General features: G+C 34.1%; 1 protein-coding gene across 2 annotated transcripts in view; it reads right to left on the bottom strand.

Annotated features, from left to right (window-relative positions):
* Positions 1 to 12069, bottom strand: part of DIAPH3 (diaphanous related formin 3) — a 499951-nt gene that overhangs the window by 272020 nt on the left and 215862 nt on the right. For both annotated transcript variants that reach the window (XM_029936634.1, XM_029936635.1), the window contains 2 exons: positions 8346 to 8441; positions 869 to 963 (listed from right to left, as the gene is read on the bottom strand). In XM_029936634.1, the coding sequence (XP_029792494.1) occupies positions 869 to 963; positions 8346 to 8441 (191 nt within the window). The remainder of the gene's footprint in view (positions 1 to 868; positions 964 to 8345; positions 8442 to 12069) is intronic.

Here is a 12069-nt window from a genome sequence, read left to right as displayed (position 1 = left end):
TTCTGGGATCATATCACAACGAGATAGGAGAAGCAAAACCAAAAACTTCCGAAGATACCATTTATTGGATGGATTACATGTCCAAAATAATTTTAAACACGTGTGGACACTAACAAATAATCTCTGGTTTCTTTTTATTGCTAAAACATCAGTTTTCTAAGTAGATCCATTATAAGAATCATAGATAGTACACTGAAGATATGATTCTCTCCCTATATAATTTGTGGTTTGGTACTCTGATTTTACAGTTTATCAAGATATGCATTATTGATGCCTTATGTGGAATTCAGCAAGTAACTCTGGCACCACACTAGCATTCCTTAAATAATACTGTGGGTAGACGCCATTTAAAAAATCTGGCAGCCTCCCGAATGAATTCAGAATCCTATCCCACAATTCCTAGTTCTCATAGGAACACAAATGACTCAAGGAAGGGTGGATAATAAAGGTGACTCTAAATAAAGAGAAAAGCCCCTCAATCTTCTGCACCGAATTATCATACAACTTTATAAGAGCCTAAGAAAACATATTCTGAAGGGATTATACAAATAAATTTTAAGTTACATATTACTAATCTTAACTAACAAAAACAAAAACATGTACGTTAAATTAAACAATTTGCCTTTCAAAAACAGTCATTTAAAATAATTGAAACGTAATCATTTCGATAGCATTATATTTAGTTTGCAGTTAAGAGAAGATGAAGAGTTTTATCTCCTGGCAAAGCAGAAGTTATGCTAAAACTAATTATGCAGCAATGATTTTCCAGTTGAATGATTTGGTTTAAGAATTTTGCTTCACTTACAGATTTCTATTTAATGAGAAGCTTGCAATGAAATATTGGAATTTAAGCTCTCTGCCAGTTTACCTGAATCATAGCCTCTGCCAACTGTGTTTCATCCACTTCCAATATCATCATTTTGATTTCCTCATACGGCACCCGAAAAGAGCTCAGGAAGATTGCTAAAAAGGGGAGAAGAAAGTTCATAATGAGTAAGGGAAGAAAAGAATTTGGGATGTAGTTCTAGTTACAAAATCAAAAAATAATTCATAAAATGAGAGACTTTAAACATGAAATATAATGGCTATGGGAGAAATTTTCATTAGCACATTTTCTACTCTACTTTTAGAACTAGTGTTTAAGCAATAGCCCTTTCTTATTATGCTGGTCCCCAGGTTGATTTTTAATGCTTAGTTATTAGCCTATCGCAGAAATGGTGCCAATATTCATATGATAAAAAAAAACAACCCTGAAATATATTTGGCACACCATAAAAACATTATACTGAAAAGAAAAGAACCACAAAATTCCAATGTGCACATACGATTTTTGTCTTAACGTGTATTATTAGCTTTTATGATATCCTGCAGCCGTACTAAGTAGTTCAGAAAAAAAAATATTTTAAGGAAACTGCTAAGTAGTGCATTAACACTATTGCAAGTTATATAGCTCTTTGCTATTTAAAAATATTATAGACAACATGCCAGAAAAATAGCCTTTGTACATAACTAAAGCTTGAATATCCGACATTGGAAAACACATTTTCCTGGAAAACCATACAAATGGATTAACTGAGTAATATGTTATTACTGAAAATTTCAACATTATTTACATTTTTTCTAATATCTCATAAATCTAATATTAAACCACAATGATCTTCTCAAAAGCTACTGAGGTAAATAAGGATATTTTCATAGTATTAGATTTAATGTTTTTGCAGTTTCCTCCCTTAATCTACTATTATGTCTCTTCTTCAGTGAGAGATGTCACTTTGTGAACCTCCTCAGGAAGTGCTACCATACCATTTATTTGATTTGCTGAATTTATGTCATCTTGTCTATAGGTCTTTTCATAAGAAACCAGTATATTTTTTTTACAAGATTTAGAAAACATGATCTTTTTTTTAAAGGCTGTCTTCCATATACCTGAGGACACCATGTATCATTTGCAGATGAACAACATCTGTGTGCTTATCACCACCTTCATGGATATATTTCTGAACTCAAATAGTTATAAATATGGATAATAGTGCTAGAGATTATGGATGGGTATAATCCTTAATATCCCAACAAATGGAATAAACGATCTACATGTTATTGCAAAACAGATTAATGAAATTACAAAAGAATAACCCTGTAGTAGATGCTGAAAGCACAAAAATATATTAACTATATGATCTCAAGAGATCATCAATAAATAATGGGAAGAGAACAAAATCTAAATATGTATATCATGTACAAAACAAGTTGCATATGAGTATAGAATTAAATGTAAATATTAGCAAAATTAACCAAAATTTAACATGCCAATTTAGCTCCTTTATGGTAAGAGGACATCTTAATCATATCATTGTTGGAAAATATGTGAAAAGAGTGCTATCTGACAACATAAAAGGAAAACACTGTCAAAGCACCTTGGATATTTAAAAAACAAGAAAGCTGAGGGGATAAATCTGCCTCAAAAATCAGAGCATTTGTTTTTTCTTCATTTAGAACACCCTGAGGTCTAACTAAAAAGGAAAATGAGCAAAATGTATATAACCTAATGGGTACCTGGTGTCTTGATCTCAGCTCAGGACATGATCTCAAGGTTCCTGAGATCTCTCTGACCCTCCCCCTCTAATGCTGTCTCTTTTAAGAAAAATAAACTTAAAAAATACATGCAACTTTAATTAAAAGAGTAAAAAATACAAAAATAATAATATATAATAATGTGTTAAACCTTAGGAGCAAGTAAATTGAGAAGGAGAATTGTTAAAATACATCTGAATTGCAAATTCTGTAAGATTAGTAAGATTAATCAGAATCTTTGAAATTATTAATTCCTTCTGAGAAGCAATAAATTCTACTTGAGAATCCTAGTCCATGGATACAACAAGGAGATATAGAAAAGATTATAATATTTAATATAAAGACCATAGGATAAAATTACTCTGAGGCATAACACAGTCATTGAGAGAAAAACAAAAATTATACTTTTATAGATTTCAGCCACTATGACAAAGTGGAGAGATGCTCTAGAATAATTACCTCCTCCTCCCAAAAAAGGATATTTTGGATATTAATCAAGAAATACCCTTAGCATAGCATTATGTATAGGGCTGTCCAATCACTGTGCTGTACAACTGAACTAATATGACATGTGTGTCAACTATAATTCAAGAATAAAAAAGAAGCCCTTGAAATACCTAAAAAATATACCCAAGTGTGTGCATGTATGTAAATCTTAAATCCATCTCTGAGCTATCCTAAAAGGGAGGAAAACAGAAATCCTGGGAGAAAAAGATATTCAAGGAAAGTCTGAAATAATTGTCACAGAAAAAAGAAAAAGATTACTGAAAAGAAACAAGATTTGGAAGGTGAAAAAACCTTGAAAGTAAAATATATATACATACATACATTAATTTCATTGAAAATTCAATATATAGATTAGATATAACATAAAGAAAAAATTGAGGACATGAAAGACACAGGCAAAGAAGCAATCCAAAACACAAATTTAAAGAGATGGAAAACTTGTTGTTTAAGAGACACAGAAGATAAGATACCTTAAAAATGTCTACTTGGAGTTGCAAAAGTAAATTACAAAAAAGAGTTGAAAGAAATCTTATGTGACAAGAAAATGTCAGAATATTCCAGAATTATAAAGAGACACAAATCAACACAACACAAAGGCCCAACAAATCCCAGATATACTTTTTTAAAGCCACACAATAACCTTGTAAAACACAAGGCATTGGTAAGGTTAGGAAGTAGAAACATTCATAAATCGGTACAAACACTGAACAGGTATATGCTTAGAGCAGGGGTCACCTAACTCTTTCTGCTAAGAACCACATCGCAATTATTTTAGGTTTTCTAGCTATTCAGGCTCTGTCACAACTACTCAACTGCTCTGTTGTAGCACAGAAGCACCCAAAGACAATATGTAAACAAATGTCCTGGCTAAGCTCTGGAAGGCTGTGTTTTAACCAACAGGCAATGGGCAAAATTCAGCCTGAAGGCCACAGTTTGCCACGCCTTGCCTGAGTACCACCAAAAATGGGAAACAACCCAGAAGTCAATCAAGGGTTCAATGAATAAAGTATAACATTCTATGAACGTGCTAAACACTGCAATAAAAATGAATATACTACAGCCAGATGCATTAATATGATATGATTTTGTTTGTATAAAATTCAGTCAGTCAAAAACTAAATAACTTTAGGAATATATACATGGTTGATAAAACTATAAAGAAAAGGAAGGGAATATTTAAACCAAGATTTAAGAGAATGACACTTCTCATAAGGAGGGATATACAATTGGACAGGGTCATATATAAGTCTCTGAAGTATGAGTCATGTTTTATTTCTTTAGCTGAAGGTGTTTGATTTATACCATTAAATGTAACATGCATTTTCTATATTCTCTGAGAATAGGTCATAACAAAAACAATTAAAATAATTTTGAATGAATAATACAGAAACAAAATGGATGGGGAAAAAAGATGGCATACTGTACGGTAACAGATTAAGTTTAATCAAGTGAGGTCTGACTGCTAGAAGCTACTCTCAAAAGCCCTGGAAATGTCCTGCCTCATAAGAGTTTCTTTACTGCAGACACTGGGTCACACTAGACAGTCTGTGCTAATACTATGACTATGGTGGGGATTTTGGGTCACAGAGTATTAACCTGTCCTCTTGAGGGTCTGAAAACTAAGGTCAGTCATGCAGAGGTTCACCCAAAACCAAGAACCAGTAAAAACACTGGACACCAAGGCTTAAGTGAGCCTTCCTGGTTGGCAATAATTGGTATTATTTTGCATTCTTGCTGGGAGAAGCTAGAGCTGTCCATGGATTAAAACTTCACACTCCAAACTCTCCTGGATTTCACCCATGTGCTTCTTCCATAGACTGATTTTAATCTGTCCCGTTTAATCATGAGTCAAAGAGCATTCAGTCCTGTGAGTCCTTCCAACAAACCATCATACTCAAGAGTGGTTTTGGGGAACCCCAAACTTAACAACTGGTGTTAGAATTGTAGGTGGTTGTAGGGATGAAAACAAAACAAAACAACTGAAGAATAAAACCTTCTATGATCTCACTTGCACATTTGTGTAAGTCCATCAATAATATAAATAAATGTAAATAACACAACATGCATAACTAATATAGTAACACTTATATAAAAAGATAAAAATGGTAACACACGAGTTTACTGTCTGGATGGACATAATCTGTTCCTTTAGTTTCTTCTCTATTTGTAATTCATCCTCTGCCTTCAGGTATTGATACTCTACAGTTAAAATAACATACACATTAAACACCTATATTTATAAAGACTAAACTATTTTTTTTATAGTTTATGAATAAGGTTTCTGGCAAACATTTGCTCTAAGGGCAAAAAAAATGACAGAAGAGTTGAAAATGGCCTTATACATATCACACAATTCAGAAGACAAGCATAGACTTTAAAAAAACAAATTAGAAGTTACTGAGAATTGGAGATACTAAACTTAAAGCCTCCAAAAGACCCATTAAAGTGAATATTTTTACGAATATACATCTTTCCTTTAAAATGTGACTATATAGATCCCACTGGAAGCTAGGAGTTCAGTGAAGAAGTATAACATGTACAGATTTTGGAACTAGTCACACATGTTTTCTTCAAGGTAACTTATAAATATTTAAACCTTTACATTAATTCATAGATTCTAGGATTCCTCCCTTTATAGCTCTAATAGTCCAAAAATCTGGTAAAGCATATGAACCCTGTAAAACTCCTAAGGCCTCTCTTGATCCTGCAGTGGCTGGAATTCTATCTTTTATGCTCAGCCCAGGGACTCTGCCAAAACCTTTATGAACACAAACACAGAGAACCTAACACACTTGTCAATAAATAGGTAAATAAAAGTAGATTTTAGAATTTCAGTTAAGAGAAATCTAAGAGAAAGTATCTCAGATTTCTAAGTGGCAAGGCTCTGTCTTGTCCTATCACAAGACTCTCACTATTTAGTATCTCAAAAGACTCTGAATTTCATAGACAAAAACCAGCTGTGAATCAGGTTATAATTATGGTCAAGATTATAGGTTGCTAAATCTTCTTAAAGCTTAAATCATAACACTTGCAACAATCAGAGAGGGAAAGAAAAATCCAGGAATGGGTTACATCATAATATGAATGGTATAAATTCTGGACTTTTCAATCTTATACATTAAAACATGTTTAACAATTAAATGAATGGAGATATATCCTCCAGCTAAAGCAATAAAGACAAACAATATCCTTCTCCATGACAATGTGATTTTGTTATCTCTGAACAGGAATAGGATGCACTATACATATTATTTTCAAAACAGGCAACCTTATTCAAGTCACTGAACTGCTATACCCATCTGCAACATCAATGCTATGACCTATGTGATAAGGTTGTAGTAAAGATTAAAGGGCCAAATGTAGAACTAGCACATAAAGACCATCAATAATTATTAACCATTGCAATTAAATTTGAAATCCCAGTGAGCACATGTTCTGTCATATATAAATGATACTTAAGTCAATTATTCAACCTTGAGATGGATATTTAAGGTAACTTATCATGGCTAACCCATCTAAAAAGAATTCTATTTAAGTGGTGCCTGGGTGGCTCAGTCGGTTAAGCAACCATCTCAATTTCAGCTCAGAAACCTCAAAGTTCCTAAGGTCAAGCCTCGCATCAGGCTCCATGTGGACTGTGCAGAGCCTGCTTCAGATTCTCTCTCCCCCACTCTCTCTCTTTCCCTTAAAACTAAAAAAAAAAAAAAAAAAAAAAAAAAAATCCATTTAAAATGGTATTTCTCCAGGAACCCTAATGAGACTGTTTAGAATCAAGACTAGGAATTCGTAATGTTGGTCATGGACACTTTTCAAGAAGATCTATCTCTTTCACATCACAGAGAATAAAATTTTTTGTCATTATCTAAGTTAATAATGCTTTGAAGTCAAACACTGTTCCTTTAAGGAGGAAAAGTCTCTGAAATATCTGTATCATGTAACAGTCCCCAAAACCTCAGTAGTCTAGACATGCTCACACATACACATCAATAATCTCTAATTCAGACCACATGTCCATTACACATAAGACAGACAAAGACCCGATACTTACGATCTTCTCATCAGGGTGATAGACATCTTTTTGACTGCCATACTGGATGCAGGGGGAAGTTCACTGGAGTTTCTCACACCACCAATAAATGCTTCCACACAAAAGCTATTTCATCTCCACTTATACTATCACTGGCCCAAGCAAGTCACATGATGACTTCTAACTTCAAAGGTATCAACTTACGCCCCAGAAACAGACAGAAGTATCTTGGCCAATAGCATTAATGTCTACACACTACACACACTACACATGAGAACCTTGGCCTACCTACACTGCAGAAAAGAAGTGGCCCTCTGTCAGAGTAAGCAGGAAAGTAAGAAGATCCCAAAACTTTCACAAAAGGAATGTCAACTCTGTCTTTCACACGCACTGCCTCTAACATAATTCCCTCTTTAATCAATGGCATGGATCTTTATCCTCTTACCAAAGAATTTTTGTTCCAATACTTGCTAAAAGCTCTCTTGAGGCGTGTAATAATTGAAAGGCAGACTAAAAGCCATGTTAACTTTTCATGCCTCTAGATTCACCACATTGTATCCCTCTCATAACATCAGAAAATAACACATACATATCCTATTGTCTCAGTTCCAAGCAAACTATCTTTGATGCATTTAAGTTGCAGTTAGAAATGAGTTAGAAGCAAAACTCTTTGCCCTCTTATCCCATAGTAATTGAGTCAGAAAGACAATTCAACACTAAGTATTTAGCTCCTGTAACAGTAATTAAATCTAAAATATTTCCACTCATTACTTTTGAGGAAAGGCTCTGAACTGCTCAGATGGGATAATGGAATTCATTTTTCTCATCATCCTAATTTCCATTAATATTCCAACCTCTTTTGTGTGTGATCAAGTATTAAAAATAATAGAGATTCAGAGGTATAAAAGAAATAATTCACTACTATTTTTTTAAATATGATGTTGTCACCTAACTTCCATGTTATTTATATGCTTAGACAAAGGGTAGTCTTATTTTTGTCAGTTACAAAAGATATACTTTCATTCTAAATCCTTTCCTTAGCTTTTTTCCTAATGTACATTATATTTGGAAGAATTTAACCCATAATTTGCTTAAAGGAATTATTTTTGAAGTCATTATGCAAATAATAAAATATTAAAATAACATAAAATGGAAAACAAGTCATAAAGACAATGAAATAATTTAAAGGAACCACGTCCAGTGATTTGCTAATGTAACAGTATTGAAGTTTGATACGTACAAAGGTTCTGGGCGATTTTAGAATCTAAAAACTTAAGCTCTTTAATTTTTTTCTTAATAGCTTTCTTCTCTTCCAAATCTTCCTCTTCTCTTCTCTCTGTAAAAGCAAAGATAGATCCATGTCAGTAAGGCATTCAGCAGCAAAAGGACAGGTTATGAACTATTATCAGAGAACATAAAAAAGATGTAAATCGTTGAAATAACATGGTTACAAAAATAATAGACATCCCAAGGACTAAACTGCTTCAGATAGGCACTGGCGGTTCTTCTGCTAGAAAAAGAGTGAAGATACGTGAAGGTCTAACCAAAAGAAAAAAATTAAAAATAAATCGATGTGCATTATGGAAACCAGTACCACCGGGCATAACAACGAGTACACTTAGCTTATGTGAACAGTGTAGAGGACACAATTACAGAAATAAACAGACTTACACTTAGAGTAAGTTAAGAGTTAGCTCTAAGAGTGCTACGCAAATACAGTTATTTTATGTCTGATATACCATGCTTATTTCAAAACGTAGCTCATTCGAAACTGGAAGAGTAGACGGTCTATTATTTGTTTTCCAAATCTTTGAAAACAATCAACATTTGATACTTAGCTTACTATCTGAGTGTTTCAAAATCAATAAGTGCATCTAATCTCCCTCTCCTTAGTAAAAAATTAGAGGAAAAAAACGCATCATGGTAAACGACAATCTATGACCTGTCCTTACAGCAAGGTATAGGCTTGTCAAACTTAAGAGTGATCCTATCACCTTCCTTCTCCTCTGTGCTCATGGACAGCTCTTCTGTAAGCCAATCATCTTACAAAATTAGGATCTTGATAACAAAGAACAATGGAGCACTGTTTTTAGATACATACAAATAAATCACTAATATTGAAGAAGATAGCTTCTAAAAGAATCTTCATATATATATATATATGAGGGCACACTATAATTATGTTATTTTTATATCCAAAAAGCCTATTTTATGTTTTATTACATAGTATGAAACAGGGATCAAATTTTATATGTTTTAAATACTAATGACCTCTATCACTTTATTAATCAATCATCTTTCTCAACTGATTTTATATTAAACTTTCATTCCATATTTGTTTTTCTGGGTTTCTTATTTTGTTCCACTCTTCTAAGTACTAGTCCTGTGTTACAATCATTCTCTCTTAAGCGCTGCCTGACATATCTTTTGTAATTGAATGTTCAAATCATTTCTGCTCTTTCTACATTTTCTTTCCTTTTATCATTTATTTTTCTTTCCTTTGATCATTCATTTATTTTTCCATGTGAACTTTAGAGTAATTCAAAAGTTCCAAAGATAAAATTCACTTGAATTGCATTTGACTTGCAAGGCATTTATAAATAGATTCAAGGAGATCTGATATGTTGACAATTTTTCAAAATTCCCAGACATCAACATGACATGTGTTTATGATTCTTCGGCTTAGCACAGTGATGTTCGTAAGCAACTTATGATACTCTCTGTTAGTGTTAGGTGTCCTGAGTAGACCTAAACTATACTCCTAGGTATAGCGATGGAGAGTAGAGGAAGTGGTGAATTCTACCTTTCTCCATTCTAGTTCATAACTAGTTATTGCTGGAATATAAAAACTTTGCTGAAATCTGCATACATGCTTTATAATCAGCAACTTCATTTATACTTTCATTCAAATGAATATTAAGTACCAATTAAAAGGGATTGTGCTGGGCAATACAGATACATTGTTAGACAAAATAGACACATCCTGGCCTCACAGAATTTAAAGACCAACAGCGGTAAAGGCAAAGCAAATGTCCATTAGAATGCATGGATCTGTAAACTTTTGGTAATAACCACAGCCAAATAAAGAACCCCATAACCCATGTTTATCAGGGACAGTCTTCATGTAGTAAATGATACCTAATCATGATATCTAATCAAAAGCTTGAAAGGGAAAAGGGTTTAGGCAGGAAAGAAAAATTTGGGGTGAGTGGAGGAAGGATCAGATAAAGGAAGGATAGTATTTGAAGATTTAAATGCACAAGAACTTGAAGGGCACAGGGAGAAGAAGGAATAGTTATGAGCAGAGAATATTGAGTGGAAGTAAATGACACCAGAAACTAAGCAGTGACCACATCATGCAAGACCTTTTAAGCCAAGTTAAGAAGTCTAGATTTTATCCTCCAAACAATGAGGAGCCACTGAGATTTAAGTATGTGACAAACATCAAAAGAAATGTATTTTAGAAAAAAAAAAAAAACTCACGCTATGGAAAGAGTGGCAAAAGTTTAAGGGTAGGAGGTCAAGACAGAGGGTGGTACAGAAATCCAAAGGACAATAAATGGTGCCCTCACCTACAGCAGCAGAAACTGTGATGGAGAGAAGGGATGATTTCCAAAAGGAGAACCTAGCCCACATCTGTCTCCTAAATTCCAGACTGAATACCCACGGCCCTACTCTCAACATCTCTACTTGGAAGTCTAACAGGCACCTTGAACATAACATGTCCAAAACCAAACACACACACACACACACACACACACACACACACACACACACACACACCCTCCACACTTGCTCTTCTCATCTCCAAAAATGGGAATGCTCTTACAACAATTGCTGAACCCAAAATGCTTGAAGTCATCCTGTTTTCTGCTATTTCCCTCAAAATCATATGCCACCCGTCAATCAACGCAGTCGATCTAACTCAAACATGTTCCTTAACATAAGCACTCCTCACTGTTTCCCGGGCTACTACTTTTCCTACCATCCTTTCTCACCCGGTTCATACTGCCTTCAACTCATCACCCACTTCCTGGCTTGACCAACAGCAATCTTTTCACCACAAGGCAGCAAAAGAAGCCTGCTTTCCCTTACTGCCTTCTATGGAACAGCAACCCCACTCAGGAGTCCCTATCACCATCATTATACCTATTTTTCTTCTCCAAAACACTTATTCCTGGCATACTATAAATTTAACATTTATCTTTTTTCCCCTCATTCCAAAAAAGTTTTAAAATGTAGACACTTTGTTCATCATTACATCCTTAGAACCAAGAATACGGTCTGGAACATAGATAGCAGGTGTTCAGTAAATATCTGTGAGATGTAGGTTTGTATGTGTGAACCTGCACACAAAACGAAAAAGAAAGGGGTACCCAGGGCAACCAGGTGGATGATAATGGTGTTTAATTCAGCAAGAAACAACAAACAACTTTAAATACTCAAGTTTTAAACTTGTCCTGTTTGAAAAGCTCTTGTACATCCACAGAGTCATGTACAAGAGGCAGCTGTATGTACAGATGTGGAAAAGAGAAATCTGGAATGCAGATGCAGGGAATAGTCCTACCAGTTAGTCCACTCACTGTCACAGATTTTCCAGTTGCCACCAAAAATGATACATTTGTCACCTTATTCCTAGTATTTAACTAATAGAATAAGACCAAAGGTTTAACACTTTCAGATGCAGGCTAATAAAAATATTGTTAGTAGACTTCCTTTCCTTAACCTTACCAAATGGCAATCTTCTACTTTTTAGAAAATGTACATTTTTATCTTCACCAGCAAAAAAAAAAAAAGTCCAGAATTTTTATTTAATCAGTTCATTTCTCAATACCAGTTTCCTTAGACATTCTGAAAAACTTTCTAGCCTATTAAAAAAAGTCAAAGAAACTAATAACTTAATTTTAAGCCTGTTCTGACCTTCTACTAGGCACTGCAGTGAACACTGTCTGTTGTGCTCACTC

This window comes from Suricata suricatta, chromosome 4 (genome assembly GCF_006229205.1).
Source record: "Suricata suricatta isolate VVHF042 chromosome 4, meerkat_22Aug2017_6uvM2_HiC, whole genome shotgun sequence".
In the NCBI taxonomy this organism is placed as follows: Eukaryota; Metazoa; Chordata; class Mammalia; order Carnivora; family Herpestidae; genus Suricata; species Suricata suricatta.
This window is presented reverse-complemented; position numbering and strand designations above follow the sequence as displayed.